The sequence below is a fragment of the Plecotus auritus genome (assembly GCF_963455305.1).
Source record: "Plecotus auritus genome assembly, chromosome: 5".
NCBI classification, from domain to species: domain Eukaryota; kingdom Metazoa; phylum Chordata; class Mammalia; order Chiroptera; family Vespertilionidae; genus Plecotus; species Plecotus auritus.
The window spans coordinates 180,696,171-180,717,342 of NC_137776.1; the positions used below are offsets into that span (position 1 = coordinate 180,696,171).

At 56.9% G+C, this 21,172-nt stretch overlaps 3 protein-coding genes across 6 annotated transcripts in view; 2 read left to right on the forward strand and 1 right to left on the reverse strand.

Moving 5' to 3' along the window:
* The window catches only part of URM1 (ubiquitin related modifier 1), a gene marked incomplete at its 3' end in the record, with an annotated part of 40,247 nt that extends 38,606 nt beyond the window's left edge, over positions 1–1,641 (forward strand). The window contains exon 4 of the mRNA XM_080670957.1: positions 1,371–1,641. Within this exon, the coding sequence (XP_080527083.1) occupies positions 1,371–1,641 (271 nt within the window). The remainder of the gene's footprint in view (positions 1–1,370) is intronic.
* The window catches only part of CERCAM (cerebral endothelial cell adhesion molecule), a gene marked incomplete at its 5' end in the record, with an annotated part of 33,958 nt that extends 20,545 nt beyond the window's left edge, over positions 1–13,413 (forward strand). For 3 of the 4 annotated variants that reach the window (XM_080670955.1, XM_080670954.1, XM_080670956.1), the window contains 13 exons: positions 1,371–1,461; positions 3,675–3,785; positions 3,940–4,057; positions 4,775–4,909; positions 5,068–5,272; positions 6,344–6,463; positions 6,758–6,834; positions 6,951–7,057; positions 8,284–8,416; positions 10,680–10,807; positions 10,980–11,183; positions 11,508–11,760; positions 12,149–13,413. In XM_080670955.1, the coding sequence (XP_080527081.1) occupies positions 3,712–3,785; positions 3,940–4,057; positions 4,775–4,909; positions 5,068–5,272; positions 6,344–6,463; positions 6,758–6,834; positions 6,951–7,057; positions 8,284–8,416; positions 10,680–10,807; positions 10,980–11,183; positions 11,508–11,760 (1,554 nt within the window). In that variant the 3' untranslated portion in view covers positions 12,149–13,413. Of the gene's footprint in view, positions 1–1,370; positions 1,462–2,099; positions 2,294–3,674; positions 3,786–3,939; positions 4,058–4,774; positions 4,910–5,067; positions 5,273–6,343; positions 6,464–6,757; positions 6,835–6,950; positions 7,058–8,283; positions 8,417–10,679; positions 10,808–10,979; positions 11,184–11,507; positions 11,761–12,148 lie in introns of those variants that run through there. The other variant, XM_080670953.1, reaches the window with a different exon arrangement.
* Positions 13,414–16,293: 2,880 nt separating this feature from the next.
* LOC308248794 (large ribosomal subunit protein eL34) lies at positions 16,294–16,749 on the reverse strand. Its single transcript, XM_080669099.1, has one exon. It carries the CDS (start codon positions 16,690–16,692, stop codon positions 16,339–16,341), a length of 354 nt encoding a protein of 117 aa, XP_080525225.1. The 5' UTR covers positions 16,693–16,749; the 3' UTR covers positions 16,294–16,338.
* Positions 16,750–21,172: the final 4,423 nt, after the last annotated feature.

The following is a 21,172-nucleotide window of genomic DNA, read 5'->3' on the forward strand; positions in this document are numbered from 1 at the left end:
CAAGGGGATGGCATTTGGAGCCCAGGGCTGGTTCCGTCATGAGGAAAGAGTGCCTATTCCATCGTACCGGGCGGTGAGAGCAGAGGCTGGCTTAGGGGCGGGAGGCGCAAGGTTTGGAGGCTGGAAATGAGAGTTCCCAGGTGACGGCTTCTCTTTTCTCCAAAAAGTAGGAGGAGGGAGAGGCCTCCTGCCTTCCATCGCAGGGCCCCTGGCTGGGAGTGGCCCCACCTGGAGGAAGCTTCCACTGCCCTGGGGAGGCTTTGCAGCCAGGCTGAGACCTGGCTCCAGGGCTCAGTGCCCCCACATCCTGCCCATCGCTAGGCAAGCCCATTCCCTGCTGGGCCCCCAGCCCTTCGCCTCTCGGTGGACGTAGTGTGCACAGGCTTAGCCCTCCTCCCTGACCCTGGGAAGAGGCTGAAGGGAGACCCAAAGGTGTCCTAGGAAAGCAGGCTTTCCTGGTGGGTGGGGTGGGCGGGGGTGGTGAATGGAAGGGAAACCTGGCTTCCTCTCCAGTCCTATCTTCCAGCTCATCTCAAGAGAGCCTGGAGCCCTAGCCCAGTGGATAGAGCCTTGGCCTGTGGACTGAAGGACCCCAGGTTCAATCCCGGCCAAGGGCACATGCCCGGGTTGCGGGCTCCATACCCAGTAGGGGGCGTGCAGGAGGCAGCCAGTCAATGACTGTCTCTCATCATTGAGGTTTCTTTCTCTCCCTCTCCCTTCCTCTCTGAAATCAATAAAAATATTTTTTAAAAAGAGAGAGAGAGCCCTGGCCGGTTTGGCTCAGTGGATAGAGCGTCGGCCTGTGGACTGAAGGGTCCCAGGTTCGATTCCGGTCAAGGGCATGTACCTTGGTTGCGGGCACATCCCCAGTAGGAGGTGTGCAGGAGGCAGCTGATCAATGTTTCTCTCTCATCGATGTTTCTTTTTTTTTTCTTTTTAAATATTTTATTTGTTTTTTTACAGAGAGGAAGGGAGAGGGAGAGAGAGTAGAAACATCGATGAGAGAGAAACATTGATCAGGTGCCTCCTGCACACCTCCTACTGGGGATGTGCCCGCAACCAAGGTACATGCCCTTGACCGGAATCGAACGTGGGACCCTTCAGTCCACAGGCGGAAGCTCTGTCCACTGAGCCAAACCGGTTAGGGCTCTCATTGATGTTTCTAACTCTCTATCCCTCTCCTTTCATCTCTGTAAAAAATCAATAAAATATATTTTTTTAAAAAGAGAGAGAGAGAGCCTGGAGACCCCTTTCCATCTCAGCGGAGCCTAAGAACCCAACTCTGCCCCAGGGAAGGCTGTATTCCCAGGGGCTGTGTGGTGCCTCCTAGCTCTGCACTCCGTCTAAGAGTGAACTTTGCTCTCTTAAAGGATCGAAGCAGCGCCGGTGCCGGCGACAGAGGCCAGGGCGATGACGCGCGGGAGACGCCAGGCTCCGACCGCCGCGGGACGGCGCGACCAGGTCAGGAGGACCCCTTCGCGCCGCTGGAGCGGGACTCGCTCCAGGCCCACGCGCTGCCTCGGGCTCTGCGGAGTTCCGTCGGCGCCCGCCAGAGGGCGCCCGGGGCGCGCAGCGGGGGCGGGGCCGGGAGCCCGGGGCGGGCCGCGCGGAGTTGGTCCTGTCCCGTGGGTGGGTGGCTGAGGTCCGTGGGTCGGACGTTGGGCCAAGGAATCCGGGTTAGGGGCGTCGGGAATTCGGCGAAGCCGGATTTCGGGGGTTGCATCTCAGGGATTTGGAGAGGAGCGTTCGCAGACGCCGGGAAGGCTCGGATGCCGTCACCCCTGACCCGCCCCTCTCCCCCTAGGCCCCCCTCGGGCGTCCAGCCGGGAGGGGGCTGCTCCCGGGGCGCGTCTGGGGCGGCTCTCTGGGCCCTGATCCTTCGTCCCGCTGGCCGAGGAGAGGACACTTGAAAATCCCCGTATAGGGGTGGGGAGTGGGACCCCACTTTGCGGGGGGTACGCTACCCCCATTCCCTTCTGGGCCGCCACGGCCCCACCCGGGGCCCGGGCCCGGGCCCCGCCCCGGCCCAGGCGCGCCGCCCACTCCCCTCGGCCGGGCCCGGAGCCCTGGGGGCCGCCGCCGCCGCCGGAGCGCTCGCCATGCGCCCTGCCCGCGCCGCCCCGCTGCTCTCGCTGCTGCTCCTGCTGGGGCCGCGGCTCCAGGTCACGGGCCTTGCGGAGCCGCCGCCCGCCGTGGTCCTTGCCATCCTGGCCCGCAATGCCGAGCACTCGCTACCCCACTACCTGGGCGCGCTGGAGCGGCTGGACTACCCCCGGGCCCGGCTGACCCTCTGGTGAGAGACCCGGGCGTTGGCACCCACTGGGCATCTTCCCCCCCCCAGCTCCAGATGAGGCCATCTGCGCCCAGTCCAGACACCACCCAGGCAGGCTCCTCCCCGGGCAGACAGGCCCTCTTCAGCCCCTAGCCCCAGGCGGGACCCCGTCCCCCTGGCCCTGCAGACTGACCTCCGAGGCCGTAGGTTGACCTAGGACACCCACTCTGGCCCCTGCGCCTCCTCTTGCCACCTCCTCTGGGTGTAAGTTGGGCTGGGCCCCTCTTGCTGTCAGTGCCCACACTCAACCCGGGGGAACCTGTGGTTGCTTGACTTGGAGGGAGCAGACAGGAATAGCAGACATCCCTTTGGGGCCCGAGGTGGCAGGCATCAGCAGGACTGGGGGTTCCTGGGTAGCAGTGGGGGTGCCGTCAGCCCTGGGCTCCAGACTGCTCTGCAGGGGAGTCAGACCTGCTCCCCCTCCCGCTGGGCTGGTTCCAGACTGTAGAGGGCTGGTCCTGCCAGCTGATGGCTGTGCCCCCTCTGCTATCCCACCCCCAGGGTCCCCACAAGGCACTGGATTAGAGGCCACAGTCTGTGGCAACAGAACAGGGAGGAGCCCCACGCTGAGGTTGGGGATAAATGGAGGGAAACGACAAACTACCCCTCACAACACACCAAACTTGGGCCGGGGGTGGAGCCGTGGCCTGGGGAGGCCGCCCACAATTACCACAGTTTGGGAGCTCATAGTTCCCACCCCTGCGGGGACTTGACACGTAGTTAGTCTTCATTTCTGGGGAATTGGCTTAAAGGGACAGTGTCACCTAAAACCTGGCTTTTCACGAAGCCCCCTACCCCGACTCAGCCATGGGAGCCCCTTCCACAGGCGGGGAGAAGCGTGTTCTGTGTCAGCCGAGCTTGGGCCCGTCCGCTCTTCCCAGGACACTCAGTGTGGTGTGAGCCTTATTACAGCTTTCCAGCAGAGAGAAGCATCAGCTCTTCTGTCCAGTCCCGACCCGGGGAGGGGCTGACTGTGGTCACACAGCAAGGCAGGAAGGTAGCCAGGTGTGTGGCAGGTGTGTTCTTCAACGCCGAGGTACTTTCCATCTTTCGAAACGCACTCCAGCTGTTACCTCGGCCTGCTGGGTCATCGTATAGTTAGAGAGGAAGAAAGTGAGGCCCAGAGAGGGGCGGGCCTTGCCTTCGGTCACACCGTGGGTCACTGACCTGTGATGGGCACCTGGCTGCCTGCCTTCAGCCCCTCCTCTGTAGCTTACCTACCGCCACGCTCCCAGGAGAAGCCAGCCTCGCAGGTGGTGTTGCTGCGGGGGTCAAGGCTGCCTCGGGGTTTGGTTCTTCTGTGGCTGCACCGCCTTCACCCTTCTTCCTCCTGTGTCCCCAGGTGTGCCACGGACCACAACGTGGACAACACCACGGAGATGCTGCAGGAGTGGCTGGCCGCTGTGGGCGATGACTATGCAGCTGTGGTCTGGAGGCCTGAGGGGGAGTCCAGGTGGTGAACGGGGAGGGTGGGGGAGATGGGCATAGCTGCCGCCCCGAGAGAAAAAGGGACAGCCCAAGCCACAGGCTCCCAGCCAGGGCTCCGTCCACTGTCCTGCAGGAGAAGGCGCCTACCCCCTGGGACATCTCATCTCTTTACCCCTCAGGCCCTACCCAGACGAAGAGGGTCCCAAGCACTGGACCAAAGAAAGGCACCAGTTTCTGATGGAGCTGAAGCAGGAAGCCCTGACCTTTGCCAGGGACTCGAGGGCAGACTATATCCTGGTAAGAAAGCCTGGCCTACGACTGGGATGTGTTTCTGACAGAAGTTCTGGTGTGACCACCTCCTGTAGGCTTTGCAACCTGGGTCAGAAATCAGATCCTGAGCTTGGATCCCTGTGCTTGAACTCAGACTAGATATTAAGCCTGGATTCCTGAGACAGATTCCAGGGTATATACTGAGTCTAGTTCCCCGAACTAGGGCTCAGAATAGGCCTTTGTATCTACTCCCCAAGTCAGATCTCTGAGAAAGTTCTTAGATCAGCAACTCAGTTCTTTTTTTTTTTTTTAATTTTATGTTTGTATTATTTTCAGAGAGAGAAGGGAGGGAGGGATAGAAACAGCAATGAGAGAGAATCACCAATCGGCTGCCTCCTGCACGCCCCCTACTGGGGACCTAGCGGGCAACCCAGGCATGTGCCCTGACCTGGACTCAAACAGTGACCTCTTGGTTCCTGGATGGACACTCAACCACTGAGCCACACTGTCTGGGCGAGCAACTCAGTTCTTATCTCTGGACCCAAACTCTGAGCCAGCGCTCCAGACTAGATCCTTGGTCCAGAAAGAGATCTACTAGTTTGTAGTTAGGCCTCTCTAAGGGAACCCCACTGGGTTCTGAGAGCCACTTCTGGGAGTCTGGCCGTCTGGAGGGCTCCCACTCAGCGAATCTCTGGGGGCTGCAGCCCAGGCAAGGCTGGGGTCAGTGACACCCCCTCCTCACAGTTTGCAGACACAGACAACATTCTGACCAACAACCAGACACTGCGGCTTCTGGTTGAGCAGGGGCTGCCCGTGGCGGCTCCAATGCTGGACTCGCAGACCTACTACTCCAATTTCTGGTGCGGCATTACTCCGCAGGTGAGGCTGGGGGTGGGACCTCAGGAAGCTGGAGGTCCTGGGAGGAGGGACCCCGAGACTAGAGGGCCTGGAGGCCTGGAGGTCTGTGTGCCTTGGCAGGGAGCAGTGTTCTTGGGATGGAGGGTCCCTCTCACTGCCCAGAGCACCCCCTTCCCCAGGGCTACTACCGCCGCACAGCTGAGTACTTCCCCACAAAGAACCGCCAGCGCCGGGGCTGCTTCCGGGTCCCCATGGTCCACTCCACCTTCCTGGTATCCCTGCGGGCGGAGGGGGCGGCCCAGCTTGCCTTCTACCCCCCTCACCCCAACTACACCTGGCCCTTTGATGACATCATCGTCTTCGCCTACTCCTGCCAGGCTGCTGGTGAGGACAGCTCTCCTTGGTCCTTCCTTGGAAGCCTCTAGGCCTTCGCACATGCTGTTCCCTCTGCTTTGCATGCCCTTCCCACTCTACAGTTCAGAGAGGGGAGCGTTGTCAGGGGTTTTTGTGTGCAGGAGGTGTTGCCCACATCTGTGGTGCAGACATGCAGGAAGGAAAAAAGTCACTTGTAAAAAGTGAGAGACAAATGTATGGAGAAAAAGCAAATGTCTTTTTTCATTGCTACCACTACTTTGATTATGAGCCATGGTTCATTGGCCAGTAGTTTGAAGGAGTTTAGTGAACAGTGGTTTTGTTTGTTTCTTTGTTTTTATATATTTTTATTGACTTCAGAGAGGAAGGGAGAGGGAGAAAGAGATAGGAACATCAATAATGAGAGAGAACCATTGATCGGGTGTCTCCTGCACGCCCCGCACTGGGGATCGAGCCCACAACCCAGGCACGTGCCCTGACCGGGAATCGAACCGTCATCTCCTGGTTCATGGGTTGATGCTCAACCACTGAGCCACGGGATACCGTGCCCCTGCCCCTGAGGAGTTCACAGTCTATAGAGGATAAAGAGTAAATAGTGATTATAATAAAGGTGGCAAGTCTTGAAGAAATAAAAAGGCGGCCAGTGGAGGACAGCTTGAAGGGAGCAAGAGAGGGTGTGGGTTTAAGGGCAGGGATCTGGGTCAAAGGTGCTGGATCTGGGCTGGATCTGGGCAGAGGCAGAGTTAGGACATGAAGCCGTGGCTCCCCCACGTGGTCTCCCATGGCTGTATCGCTGCTGTAGGCACGGAGTTGGCCTGCTCCTGGCCCCTGAGGGTACAGACGCTGTCTGTCTTGCTCACCGCCATTGCCCTGGCAACCAGCAGGTGTTCCAGAAACACCATCTAAATGAGTAAACCACCTCAGCAGAAACCTCCCTCAGATTTTTTTTTTTTTTTTTGAGCCAAGTCCTTTCCAATCCCACAGGTGGGGACACTGAGTCCCAGGGAGGACTCGCACTGGGACCCTGGCAGGACTGGGTTCTGAGAGCCCTGCCCCTGGCACTCACCCAGCCTCTCTCTGCAGGAGTCTCGGTCCACGTGTGCAATGAGCACCGCTATGGGTACATGAATGTGCCTGTGAAGTCCCACCAGGAGCTGGAGGACGAGAGGGTCAACTTCGTCCACCTCATCCTGGAGGCGCTCGGTGAGGGCTGGGAGCGGGGCACCCGCCTGCTGCCACCACTCCCTGCCTCCCCTGTGCCCTTCTCCTAGGCCCCAGGCCTGACTGGCATCAGGCTCAGGGTCCCAGCCTCACCCCTAACTTACTCCCTGACTCTGGGCAAGTCCCGTTCTGCACTGGGCCTCAGTCTTCCCATCTGTGATCTCTGAGGGCCCTTCCTGCTGGGCGTTCTGCCGAAGGGGCAGGAATGGGGCGGGGGGGTTAGGACTCCAGGGTCACTGCCAAAAGGGCTCAAGATTGGGGTGCTTTCCTCTGCAGTGGATGGGCCCCCTATGTGGGCCTCGGCTCATGTGTCCTGGCCCCCAAAGCGTCCCACCAAGATGGGATTTGATGAGGTAAGTTCCCTCAGCCTGCAGGACTGGGGTCAGGAGGTGGGTGGGCCCCTCCGCTGAGTGGGCCCCTCCCCTGCCCTGCCCCCACTCCCGGTTCCCCTCTCCCCTGCCTCCTCCAGGTCTTTGTCATCAGCCTGGCCCGCAGGCCTGACAGGCGTGAGCGTATGCTGAGCTCGCTCTGGGAAATGGAGATCTCTGGGCGGGTGGTGGATGCTGTGGATGGCTGGTGAGGCTCCCTGGGTGGGCCCCGGGCAGCTGGGGGCAGTGTGGGCCACTGGAGCTCCCTGGGTGGGCCCCGGGCAGCTGGGGGGCAGTGTGGGCCGCTGGAGCTCCCTGGGTGGGCCCCGGGCAGCTGGGGGCAGTGTGGGCCGCTGGAGCTCCCTGGGTGGGCCCCGGGCAGCTGGGGGCAGTGTGGGCCGCTGGAGCTCCCTGGGTGGGCCCCGGGCAGCTGGGGGCAGTGTGGGCCGCTGGAGCTCCCTGGGTGGGCCCCGGGCAGCTGGGGGCAGTGTGGGCCGCTGGAGCTCCCTGGGTGGGCCCCGGGCAGCTGGGGGCAGTGTGGGCCGCTGGAGCTCCCTGGGTGGGCCCCGGGCAGCTGGGGGCAGTGTGGGCCGCTGGAGCTCCCTGGGTGGGCCCTGGGCAGCTGGGGGCAGTGTGGGCTGCTGGAGCTCCCTGGGGTGGGCCCCGGGCAGCTGGGGGCAGTGTGGGCCGCTGGAGCTCCCTGGGGTGGGAAAAGCAGATGAATGAGTTGAGTGAGTTTTCTGTTCCAGGTGTTCAAACAGGGCCTGAGGAACTCTGTCTCAGGGGGTCCCCGGGCAGACAGAACCAGGAGGGGGGAGAGTTCAGTGGTTAAGGCCCAGGAGCTCCCGGGCTTGGGTTCCGGCTCTGCCACGTAGCAGCTGTGTGACTCGGCCCAGTCACCCCATCTCTCAGCCCTGGGTGTAAATGGGGAGCATGGTGCCTTTCTCTCAGGGGCTTGTGAGGGTTTGGGGCCGACACAGTCAGTATCCCACAGCTCAGGTGTCTTCATGGTCATTCCCAGCGCTGCTCCTCTCCGTCCTGGCCTTGGACATGGGGGTGCGAGCAGGCCGGTCCCACTCCCCAGGGAACCCGGGTTGCTCAGCCCCACGTGCCCGCTGCTGTTTGTGTGTGCGCCCCAGCCCTTGTGATCACAGGATGTCCATCCTGTGCTTGGGCCTCTGCATGGTCCCCCACATTCACCCTGGGGTGCACACCCAGCGCCCCGTGCTGCCACCCCCTCCCCTGTGGGTCACTTGGCCCGAGGTGGCTACAGTTTCCCCATCCAGTCCCTGATGGCTTCAGGCCACACGAAGCGTGAACAAGGCTGAAACCTCCTTGAAGCCAGACTCCAGTGTGACTGACACAGCATGCACCAGGCGCCCCGGACGAGTCTCCGGCGGGCACCCCTCATCCCATTACACCTGTCTTCCTCAGGACACTCAACAGCAGTGTCCTGAGGAGCCTAGGTGTGGACCTGCTCCCTGGCTACGAGGACCCCTACTCCGGCCGCACGCTGACCAAGGGTGAGGTGGGCTGCTTCCTGAGCCACTACTCCATCTGGGAGGAGGTGAGGACCCGGCGCTCGGCCCACCTCAGGGAGAGCAGGGGCCTCCCGTTCACTGCTCTCTGCCCAGCCCTGGAGGGAATGGTGGGTGATTGAATACATTAGCAAAGGCGCCCCGCAGCTTTAAACCTGTGTCCAACCCTACACCATAGTCATTCTACAGTCTCTGTTGAGCACCTACTGTGTGCTAGGAGCTGTCCTCTCTGAGAATACAGAGAATATGCAGCCCTGGCCCTCCTGGGGCTCAGGGATCAGAGAGGGCACTGAAATCAAGGAAAAATCCAGTAGCCTCTGAAGGAGGTACACAGGCTGCCCTAGTGTGCGGACTGGCCTGGGCTTCTGGCTCAGTATTGGGCCCGCATGCACCTCGCCATTGACAGGCGAAGAGAAGAGCTTCCTTAGCAAAAAAACACACAGTAGGGCCCTAACCCGTTTGGCTCAGTGGATAGAGCATTGGCCTGTGGACTCAAGGGTCCCGGGTTCGATTCCAGTCAAGAGCACGTACCTTGGTTGCGGGCACATCCCCAGTAGGAGGTGTGCATGAGGCAGCTGATTGATGTTTCTTTCTCATCAGTGTTTCTCTCTATCCCTCTCCCTTCCTCTCTGTAAAAAATCAATAAAAAAAACAAAAACAAAACAAAAAAAAACACACAGTAGGAGCAAAAACACAGTAGGAGCAAAGGCCTAGAGCAGTGGTCGGCAAACTCATTAGTCAACAGAGCCAAATATCAACAGTACAACGATTGAAATTTCTTTTGAGAGCCAAATTTTTTAAACTTAAACTTCTTCTAACGCCACTTCTTCAAAATAGACTCGCCCAGGCCGTGGCATTTTGTGGAAGAGCCACACTCAAGGGGCCAAAGAGCCGCATGTGGCTCGCGAGCCGAAGTTTGCTGACCACTGGCCTAGAGGCAGGAAGGAGTTGATTGTGTTCAGGGGTGGGAAGAAGGGCCTCAATCCAGGGCCAGGCGTGTGAGTGACTCTGAGAGGCCACTGCGGGGACACTGGCCGAAGGGGCGCCCCCTCCTTGATCCCCGGAGGCGGTGCAGACTCACTCCTTGTTTTTATTCTTTGCTGTAGCCAAAATGTACACTGAGTGGCCAGATTATTATGATCTCTGAACACACAATAATCTGGCCACTCAGTGTATATTCTATATCAGTGGTCGGCAAACTCATTAGTCAACAGAGCTAAATATCAACAGTACAACGATTGAAATTTCTTTTGAGAGCCAAATTTTTTAAACTTAAACTATATAGGTAGGTACATTGTTATTAACTTAATTAGGGTACTCCTAAGCTGGCCTTTGCTAAAAACTGAAGGGGCCAAAGAGCCGCATGTGGCTCGCGAGCCACAGTTTGCTGCCCACTGTCCTATATAATAAAAGGCTAATAAGCAAATTGTCCCCTCGACCAGGAGTTCGACCAGCAGGCAGGCCAGCCAACAGCCCATGTCCCTTTCATCTGGCCAGGCTGGCCGGACCCCACCATGCATGAATTCATGCACCGGGCCTCTAATATATATATATATATATATTTACACACACACACACACACACACTCTCTGAGTGGCCAGATTATTATGCGTTCAGAGATCATAATAATCTGGCCACTCAGTGTATGTGTGTGAGCTTCTATTTCGTTGTTTTCCACGGTCTCTGAACAGATCGACACATGATGTACATTTCACCATATGCTGAGCTGATTTCATGTTCTTTTCACGTTTCCAAAAGTTTCAGAAAGTGCTTTTTCTTAGCGATGTTGGGGGCTAGGGTCTCCCCACCCCCACCCAGCCCGGCCTCCTTTGGGAAAGAAAGTTCTGGAGGCCCAAGCGAGCACCTGGGCCCTGCAGCCCAGCAGGTGCAGGTTCAGATCCTGGCTCTGCCACTTGCGGTCTGCGTGTCCTTGGATGCGTGGCTTCACCTCCCTGTCTGTCTCCTTGCTGCAGTCCAGGGCCATCGTGTGTGCTGCCGCTGAGGGTCCCTGGAGATGGGCAGTGGCCCTGTGGCCCCTGGGGTATGGCAGCACTCAGTGAATGCAGCACGGGTTCCGATCGCCATCATGAGCCTACTTGGAGCGCTAGGAGGGGTGTGGGGGGCCTTGCCAGTCCCCTGGCAGTGGGAGCCCTAGCAGGCTCTGGAGCAGTGGAGTGACGTGGCCAGGACTGAGCAGCTGGCATGTAAATGAGGCCAGGGAGAGGGTCAGTGTGTTAGCCAGGTGGGAGGGGACAGCCCAAATCTAAAGAGCACCCCCACCTCTCACCACAGGTGGTTGCCAGGGGCCTGGCCCGGGTCGTGGTGTTCGAGGACGACGTGCGCTTTGAGAGCAACTTCAAGGGGCGTTTGGAGAGGCTGATGGAAGAGGTGGAGGCAGAGAAACTTCCATGGGACCTGATGTAGGCAGTCGGCACCCCCAGGGCAAGGGAGAGGGGCGGGCCTCGGTGCGGGGGGCGGGGTCTGCCTCCTGCTTGGAGCTGTCCTTCCCCCAACCTGGTCCTGGAGGACGGGGTTGGTCCTGTGACACACCGGGTCCTACAGTGACTCCTGGGACCCTAATGTCGCCTGCAGCTACCTCGGCCGGAAGCAGGTGAACCCTGAGGAGGAGGTGGCCGTGGAGGGGCTGCCACGCCTGGTGGTGGCCGGGTACTCGTACTGGACGCTGGCATACGTCCTGAGCTCGGCAGGCGCCCGCAAGCTGCTGGCCTCCCAGCCGCTGCGCCGGATGCTGCCCGTGGACGAGTTCCTGCCCATCATGTTCGATCAGCACCCCAAGTGAGTCTCGGGTCGGGGCAGGGCAGGCCCACCTCAGCAAGCTGTACACCCCCTGGCTGGGCAGGTGGGGAGACTGAGGCTCGCAAGGTGGAGGAGCCCTGCCCACCCGGGAGGCAGGCTAACCGAGGGGTGGCTCTGCTGGCCGTGTGGCTTTCAGGGAAGCGACTTCCCAGTTCCGGGCCTCAGTTTCCTCATCTGGAAAATGGTGCTAAGGGAAACCCTGCCTCTCACGTTTGCGGCGAGGTCTAGACGGGGAGGGTGGTGAGGTGCATGAGGCCTGCGTGCGGGGCTCACCTCAGCCCCCTCCGCCGTCTTCACCCCCAGTGAGCAGTACAAGGCGCACTTCTGGCCTCGGGACCTGCAGGCCTTCTCCGCCCGACCCCTGCTTGCGGAGCCCACGCACTACGCGGGGGACGCGGAGTGGCTCAGCGACACGGAGACATCCTCACTCTGGGACGACGACAGTGGCCGCCTCATCAGCTGGAGCGGCTCTCACAAGACCCTTCGTGGCCCCCGCCTGGAGCTGGCTGGCAGCAGTGGGCACAGCCTCCATCCGCACCCCAGGGACGAGCTCTAGGTGAGGGCCGGGCCTGGACTGTCCTCTCCCCTTCCACGGCCAACTCTGCGTCTGGGTCTGTGCTCCCCCTTCTCAGCCTGTCTCCTCTCTTTCTCTCTCTCTCTCTCTCTCGCTCTCTCGCTCTCTCTCGCTCTCTCGCTCTCTCTCTCGCTCTCTCTCGCTCTCTCGCTCGCTCGCTCTCTCTCGCTCTCGCTCTTCCTCTCTGGCTGTGTTTCTGTCTGTCTGTGTCTGTCTCTGGCTCTCTTTGTTTCTCTGTATCTGGTGCCTCTCGCTGTCTCTGGTTCTGTCTGCCTCTCGCTGCTCACCTCTGATTGTCTGTGTCTCTGACTATATCTGTGTCTGTTTCTGTCTGCCTCTCACTGTCTGACGCCCGTTCTGTTTCTCCCAGGAGAGGCCAATGCTGTCCAGGGAGCAGAGCTGGAGATTGCTGGCAGGAGCCGCCACCAGGAACCACAGACTCAGTGGAAACCAGCAGCCACCTTAGGCATGGCCACTCTGCTCTCTGGCCCCATCTTACATCGGGGGAAACCAGAGATGCGTTTCCTTGCCCGAGGTCACAGCACGGAAGGGCAGGGTTCGCGGGCCCTCTTACCCTGCCTGCCTGCCTCACGGCCTGGGGTGGAGGCACGTAGGGAGGCTCAAGCTGGGCAGACCCAGGGGCCCTGCCCTCCCTGAGGACCCAGCTGCTGGGGGCCCTCCACCCCTTCTACCTCCACCCCAGCTGCCCCCGCCCCCCAGCTCAAAGCCTGGGTCCCTAGTCAGTGGGAAGTGCAAGGTGGTGGGAGGAGGATCCAGCAACCAGTAGGCCCTCAATAAAAGTCAGCTGGTGTTTGCACTTGACATTTTTTAACTCAGGGCTGAGCCTCTTTGCCTGTCAGGAGGTCTAAAATCTATGGGTGAGCAGTTGGAGGGACAGAGAGGGGAGTGCAGCCTGGAGGCGGAGTTTGTCTACTGGCGGGTAAAGTGGGGGTGGGAGGAGAAGCAGCCCAGCCCACAGTGAGTGCTCACCCATTGGGACTGTCAAGGGCATCACAGGCCCCACCTTGCAGGTCAAGGTGGGCCTAGGCCAGACCCAGGGCTGTTGATGCCTCCTGCCTTTGCGTCTTCACGTGTGTAGCTGGGACCCTCTGGTGGAAGTGGCTGGGGAGACCAGGCTCCCCTCTGGCCTGAACCAGTGTGGCCGCCAGAGGGCGCTAGGTGGCCGAGCCTGGACCTCGTGGGCCAGGGCGCCCTCTGCTGGTAGGGGAAGGGAGCCTGGAGCATTTGAAATCTGTCCCTGTGCTGTGGGTTAGCAGCAGCCGCTGTGTTCGCTCTTCTGCTGGGGAACCGCAGGCCTCCTTCCACCTGCCCCACCCCTCACCCTCAGAGTCAGGTGTCTGGGCCTGGCAACTGTCTCCAGTGCCCGCACTCAGGCAGCTGGAGGGGGTGGGGAGGTGGCTGCCTCGGCCTCCGCCGGCACAAGCAGCTCTAAGTTTCTCTCTTCAGAGGAGCCCCTCTCCCATGGCAGCCCCTGCCTTGGTCTTGTAAGCACCTGGGTCCTGGCAGAGTCAGACAGGCACCCCCAGAGGCTGGGCTGTCCTTTGTTTTGTCCTGGCGATGAGGCCCAGCTGGTCCGGCTTCGGATCCAGGACCCAGCATGGCTGTGAGAAGGACTTGGGCCAGAGCTGTGGCATTTCAGATTTGTTTGTTCTAAGAGTGAAAGCCATTGATTCTGGATGGCTATGACCTTGAGCTAGTCACTTCTCTCCAGGCTTCGGGTGTCCCCCCCTTTTTTTTTTTTAAATGTATTTTTATTGATTTCAGAGAGGAAAGGAGAGGGAGAGATAGAAACATCAATGATGAGAGAGAACCATTGATTGGCTGCCTCCTGCATAGCCCACACTGGGAATCAAGCCCACAACTCAGGCATATGCCCCAACTGGGAATCGAACCATAACCTCCTGAGCCACACCAGCCAGGCCCCCCTTCATTCTTTAAAATAAACATTTATTGAGCACCTCCTATGGGCCAGGTTTAGGCAGTAGAGATACAGCAGTAAATAAAACAGACAAATGTCAGCTCCATGAGGTTGGGAACTGACATTCTAGTGAGGGAGGCAGACAAGTAAATATTAGAGGGTGAGGTCTGTAGGAAAAAAGGAGGGAGGAGATGTCAAGTATGATCTGAGAAGTTAACATCTGAACAAAGACTTGAAGGAGGCGAGGGGGCCCATGATGGGGAAATCTGAAGGAAGACCGTTCCAGGCCAAGGGAGCAGCATGTGCAAAGGTCCTGAGGCAGGAGGGGCAGGCCTGGCAGGTTCAAAAGACAGCAAGGAGGCCAGTGTGGCTGGAGCAGAGGGAGCAAGGAGGAGCCAAGGTCTGGAGACGATGGGTCCAAGGTCAGGGCCAGGGCAGAGAGGACCTTGGAGGCCACTTTAGCTTTTTCCTGAGATAAGGAGTCCCGGAGGGTTTCAGGCAGAGAAATGGCTTAGATTGTAACACCATCACCCTGGCTACTGTACTGAGAGTGAACTGTAGGGCAGAAATAGGGACACCGATTAGGAACCCAGTAATCTAGGCGAGACACAATGATGCCTCACACCACACTGTTGCCAGGGTGGGGTGGGGAGGTGATGAAAAGGTAAAGCCCACAGAGTTTCCAGAGAAGACACTGCAGACACTGCCCCAGGAGCCACCCCCACGGCGTTCTTCAACGTTGCCAGCGAGCCCTTGGGCCTCATCTCCTTCAAGCTCTTTGCAGACCAAGTTCCAAAGACAGCAGAAAACGTCCCTGCTCTGGGCCTGGGGAGAAGTAATTTGGCCACGAAGGGCCCTGCCTCCACAGAATTACTCTGGGATCTGTGTGCCAGGGTGGTGACTTCACACAACATGGCACAGGCGGCAGGTCCATCCAGGGAGAAATGATGAGAGTCACCCTCTAGTACATGCGTCCTGGCATCTTCTCCGTGGCGAAAGTTGGGCCAACACAAACGGTTCCCGTTTTCCATCGGCGCTGCCAAGCCTGAGTGCGTGCATGGCAAGCACGTGGCCTTCGGCAAGGTGAGAAAGGGCTCGAGCGCTGTGGAGCCGTGGATCTCCCTGGGTCCAGGAATGACAAGACCCGCTGACACTCTGGGTCCAGGAATGACAAGACCGGCTGACACTCTGGTCCAGGAATGACAAGACCGGCTGACACCCTGGGCCCAGGAATGACAAGACCGGCTGACACCCTGGGTCCAGGAATGACAAGACCGGCTGACACTCTGGGTCCAGGAATGACAAGACCGGCTGACCCTCTGGGTCCAGGAATGACAAGACCAGTAGCAAGCAGGTCCCCACGGCTGGCTGTGGACAGTGCCAACATTGCCTCGTGTTTTACCCTAACCACTGAGCAATCCCTTCCACAGCTCAGGAGCGCACCCCACGCCCACTGCTCGCGACACCTGCCATCTTTGTGCTCTCGCTGCAGTTGCTGGGGTTCCATGTTGTCCTTGTCCCCTCCCGAGTCCTGCTGGATGAAGAGTTGTTGATAATTATGAAATTAAAACTAAGCAACAACATCAACAGAAGAGAGGGAGAAAGAGAAGGAGGTGAGGATGATGCCAACGTTGTTGGCAGAATTACTGGAAGAATGGAAGTGCCATGGACTGAAGTGGAGAAAACTAGGGTGGGGCTGGTTTGGGGGCAGGTCAGGAGGTCACGGTTAGAGGTGATAAATTTGAGATCAAGGTACAGATGCCGGGTAGGAGTTGGATACCTGAGCCTGGAGTTCAGGGTTCAAGTCTGGGCTAGAGCTAGAAGCTTCATTGAAATCCCGTCCTGACCCACAAGTCCTGGCCCTGAAACACACACTCCAGCACCGCTGACCTGGGGAGCTTGTAGAAATGCAGATAACTGCCCCTCTGGCCCCCCCTGCAGGTTCCGATTCAGTAGCTTCTGGGTGAAGTCTGACTAGTTATTTTTTTTGTTTTTGTTTTTAAAGATCACTTCCCCACCCCATTTATGTGAGAGTGGGAGGGAGGGAAGAAGGGGGAGAGAAAGAGACAGAGAAACATAGATGTGAGAGAGACACATCGATTGGTTGCCTCCCACACGAGCCCCAGCCAGGGCCAGGGATCAAACCTGCAACCCACATACGTGCCCTTGACTGGGAATGGAATCCGAGACCCACAGGCCGATGCTCTAACCACCGGCCCACACTGGCCAGGGCACCGGACTGGTTTTGAACAGACCACTCCAGGTCATTCGGAGGAGCTGACAGATTTGGGAGCCCCGCTCAATCTACCCACAGCTCAGTTTTGTATAATAATGTCTTTGATGATATCTGACAATATAAACAGTCATGTCGCCGCCACTACAATGCAGACACGGAATCTATGCAATTACAAGCTGCGGCTTCCCCTGCTCCCCTGCGCCCTTCCGCAGTCAGCTCTCTCCTCCGCTCCAGCCCCTGGAGACCGCTCATCTGCTTTCCGTCCCTATGGTTTGCCTTTTCCAAACTGTCGTATGGATGGAATCATACAGTAGGTGGCTTTTTTTTTTTTTTTAACAGAATGAGATTTTTGTTTTTATTACTCAAAAAAGCTTCATTTTTAAATTTATTTAGCTTTCTGACTCTGTGCTTGTGCCTTCAACACTTTCACAACGATTTTCTGCTCCTCAATAAGGAAAGCACGCTTGATCCTGTCACGGACACATTTAGCACACATGGATCCACCATAGGCCCTGCTGACGTGTTTTTTCGTTTTAGACAACCTCATTAGAACTTTAGGCCTCACAGCACGAACTCCTCGAAGTCGGCCTGGGCACACACCACATGCAGATTTTGGTGCTTTCCCAACCTTCTTGGTGTAAAGGTAAACAATTCTATTACCAGGGGTTCGGGACAGTCTAGTTTTGTTAGAGGCTGTATTGTAGGACAGCCTCCGACGGTATGTCAAACGCTGGACCATGGTGAATACCTAAACTGAAGTCACCGTCCCCGGAAGAGCAGTAGGTGGCTTTTGGTGCCGTCTTCCTCTTTATCCTGCATCAAGTTTTATTATTCATTTAATCCTCACCCGAGGGTATTTTCCCATTGATTTTCAGAGAGAATGGAAGAGAGAGGGAAAGACAGACAGAAATATCAACGTTAGAGAAACACATCGATTGGTTGCCTCCTGCATGCGCCCTGATCAGGGCCTGGGCTGGGGAGGAGCCTGCAACCGAGGTACTAGGCATGTGCCCTTGACCGGAATCGAACCCAGGACCTTTCGGTCCACAGGCCGACGCTGAGCCAAACCAGCTAGGGCTTATGTGGAAGTTTTATACAAAACTGAGCTTTAATATCTTCCCTGATACTTATACTATAGCTTCTAATCTGAATATGTATTACGAAGCATGTGTTATGAAATTTTTATCAAGACTTCCAAACACCCCAAACTACTCAGAGGCTGTGCAAATATTTTGGGTTTCTATGTGCCCTGCTGCCTGAGGCTCACTGCTGCTTGGAGGCGGCCCCGGGGTGGGGGTGGGGTGCAGAGGGAGTGGGATGGGGTCCGTGGGCAAGGACCGTGTTTGCTAACCTCCTCCTGGTGGATGGTTGCTACTCCGCTCTGCCCCCCACCCCAGCTGTGTGCAAACCAAGGGACAAGGGGCTTTCGTGGGAGTAAATGGCAGTGGCTTCTGCGCATCGGCTGTTTGCCAACTGTTTTGCCCGTTCAGGGGCCATGCTTTCTTTAATACACATACATTTTTCATTGATTTCAGAAAGGGAGGGAGAAGGAGATAGGAACATCAACGATGAGAGAGGATCACCCATCGGCTGCCTCCTGCACGCTCTCAGTGGTGCCCTGACTGGCGATCGAACCGCGGCCTCCTGGTTCATAGGTCGACACTCAACCACGGAGCCACGCCAGCCGGGCTGTTCAGGGAGCTTCTTGTCTCCCTTCTGGTTTCTCAGGCGAATGGAGAGGAGCCCTCCCTGGGCGGTGGTAGTCTCTGCAAACCCTGACGTTGTCCTTTTCTTTATTGATTTCAAAGAGCGAGAGCGAGAAACATCAACAATGAGAGAGAATCATTGATCTGCTGGCTTCTGCCCACCCCACAGTGGATCAAGCCCACAACCCAGGCATGTGGCCTGACCAGGAATTGAACTGGGAACCTCTTGGTCCTGGGTCAAGCTCAACCACGGAGCCACATCAGCCGGGCCTTGATGTGGTCTGTTAGCCACAACCTGGGCCCTGGGGGCAGAGAAAGCTGGCTTGTGTTGCCTTCTCAGCCCTTTCTATCTCTGTGACCTTGGGCAAGTGTCCTGACCTTTCTCTGGCCTCAGTTTTCTGCTCTGTACAATGGGGTTAGCCCTCATGCCAATATTACTGTGTAGCATGAGGAGTCATGAGCAAGTGGCACGGTGCCTGACACAGAGGGAGTGCTGCATTGGTGGCGTCACAGTGACCTTCCAGACCAGCCGTGGGCAAACTACGGCCCGCGGGCTGGATCCGGCTGTTCTATCCAGTTCTCTTGCTCTCCCCTCCGCTCCTTTACTTTGAATTTATATTAGTTCACACAAACATTCCATCCATGCTTTTGTTCCGGCCCTCCGGTCCAGTTTAAGGACCCATTGTGGCCCTCGAGTCAAAAAGTTTGCCCACCCCTGTTCCAGACAGTCAGGGAATCAGGATGGACTTGGAGGTCTGCCTGAGTCAGAACAAAGAGCGGAGGTTCTGGAAACCAACGGCCTAACTTGCAGTGCCACCATAATGCCACTTAACCGTCTGTGCCACTCGAGCCAGGCCCCGTCCTCTCTGTAAAATGAAGGGGCACAACAAGATTTGCCCCCTAAGATGCCTCCCGATGGTAGGGGAAGTGGTTCTCAAACTGGAGAACTTATTAAAACACAGATTGCTGGGCCCCACCCCCAGTTTGATTCAGTAGGTCTGGGGGTAGGGGGAAGTCCAAGAATTTGCATGTCTAGTAAGTTCCTTGGTTTGCTGCTGCTGGTGGTGCAAGGACCACAGCTGAGAAAACCCTGGTTTGGATCACTGGGGAACCAGGACTCTCCGCTGAGCCCAGCATCCTCCCAACCTCAGAGGCAGGGCCAGGGAGTGGGAGTCAGGGTCCAAGAGGAGCCAACCTCAGTGGGGCCCACGGGACTGTTCCCTTCCAGCTGCACCCGGGACCTGAGATCTCTCGTCACCGTCACCGTCACCGGGAGAAAAAGCCAGACCACCCGGGAGCAGATCCCTTCTCCCGGCCGGGCTGCGGGAGTTGCATCAGGTCCCTGGAGGAGGGGCTCCTGGATGGAAAGAACTGGTAATCAGGCCCTTGGGCGAATGGAAAGGCTGGAGTGGGAGCCCGGGGACTCAGGGGCTGTGAGCTGCACAGGGGCTGGGCTCAGAGCTGGAGGTGCAGCGCCCCCTTTACTTCTCATTCATTGTTGAAATTTAAAAAAACAGAATGAGGCCCGGCTGGTGTGGCTCAGTGGCTGAGCACCGACCTATGAACCAGGAGGTCAGGGCACATGCCCAGGTTGCGGACTGGGTCCCCAGTGGGGGGCGTGCAGGAGGCAGCTGATCAGTGATTCTCTCTCATCATTGATGTTTCTATCTCTCTCTCTCTTCCTCTCTGAAAGCAATAGAAAATATTTTTTTATTTATTTTAAGAATAAATAAAAATAAACAGAATGAGAAAAAGAAAATTGCCAGTGTTAGCATTTTGAGATAGTGTCTTTTGGTTTTAAAAATGTCAATCTCTTTTATTCATCCTCCTGCATGCCCCCTCCTGGAAATGGAGCCAGAAACCCCCAGCATGTGCCCTGATTGGGAATCGAACCAGCCACCTCCTGGTGCATGGGTCAATGCTCAACCACGGAACAACACAGGCCAGGCTGTTTTATTATACATCATTAAACTGAGTATCTGCACGGTGCTATGGGCTGAATTGTCCCCCACAGTTAAAATGTTGAAGTCCTAACTCCCAGAACCTCAGAATGTGACCTTATCTGGAAACAGGGACATTGTACATGAACGTAGATGAGGTCAGATTGGGATATCGTGGGTCCCTGATCCAGTATAACTGCTGTCCTGGTAAAAAGGGAAAATTTGGCCCTGGCCGGGTAGCTCAGTTGGTGAGAGCATTGTCCAGATACACTAAGGTCATGGGTGCCATGTCCGGTCAGGGCACATACAAGAATCAACTAATGATTGTATAAATAAGTGGAACAATAAATCGATGTTTCTCTCTCTCTCTCACAAAATCATTAAATAAAAAAGAAAAAGGAGATTTGCACTCAGACATGCACACAGGGACAATACAAGGTGTAAACTGAAAGTTCTGCCACCATGAAGCTACTGGAAGCCAGGAGAGAGGCCTGGAACAGATCCTTCCCCAGCGCCTACGGAGGGAGCATCGGCCTGCTGGCACCGTGACCTCAGACTTTTAGCTCCCAGACCTGAGAGACGGCACATTTCTGTTGCTTAGTCACTCAGTTTGTGGTACAGTCCTTTGTCATGGCAGCCCTAGCAAACCACAACACATGACATAACCTCTTTTGAATAGATGGTTTACAGTAAAAACATTTTTTAAGTACCAAAATGTAATATATAGGAAACACGTATGTATCCTCCACCAAAATTTGCAGTCTTTTTCTCCGTGAATTTATATTTGCACGTCCCCCTGCCCCCAAGCTCCCACATAGGCTTCCTAAACACCCCATTCTGCAACCTGTTTTCCAACCAATATGTCATGATTACTGCCCGGCCAGCATGGCTCAGCGGTTGAGCATCAACCCATGAATCAGGAGGTACCAGTTCGATTCCCGGCCAGGCACCTGCCTGGGTTGTGGGCTCAATCCCCAGTAGGGGACGTGCAATTGCATCATCATTGATGTTTCTCTCTCTCTGTCCCTCACCCTTCCTCTCTCTGAAAGCAATAAAAATATATTAAAGAAAAGAAAGAAAGGAGCCATTGCTGGCCAGGCTTGGAGTGGTTTGCATTCAGAACACACGGTCTAGCAATCCAGAGTAATAGAATAACTCAAGTACTTACAATTCCCAAACGCCACAAAAGGGGCAGGTACCCAGACGACATCTGTACTTTCAAAATTCCTCTTTTCTTTCCCATCCCACATCCTTTACACACTACAGGTGTCCCTGTGCCCTCTCTTCAGCTCCCCTATCCCAACACCTCCTTGTTCCTGGTCTTGCCCTTCTCCTCCTCCTTCCTACCCAGCTCTAAGCCCCAAAGAGCTGCATTGGCATGGAAGGACCCTTCTCCGATGGTGGGGAGGGGAAAAACCACATAGGCAAAATCCTTCAGTAGGTGGGCAGGGAGAAGCTTTAATCATATTATCTGGTCCCGATATAGTGGTCAGCTGGGGGCCCCTTGCAGACTGGTGGGATGTGTCGGCCTAGTGTCCCTCGCACTGGGTTTAGCACATAGTAGGGACTTATT

Bases quoted from the DNA above. Each gene is read 5' to 3' on its own strand.
- LOC308248794 (XM_080669099.1), bottom strand. From the start codon at position 16,692: ATGGTCCAGCGTTTGACATACCGTCGGAGGCTGTCCTACAATACAGCC.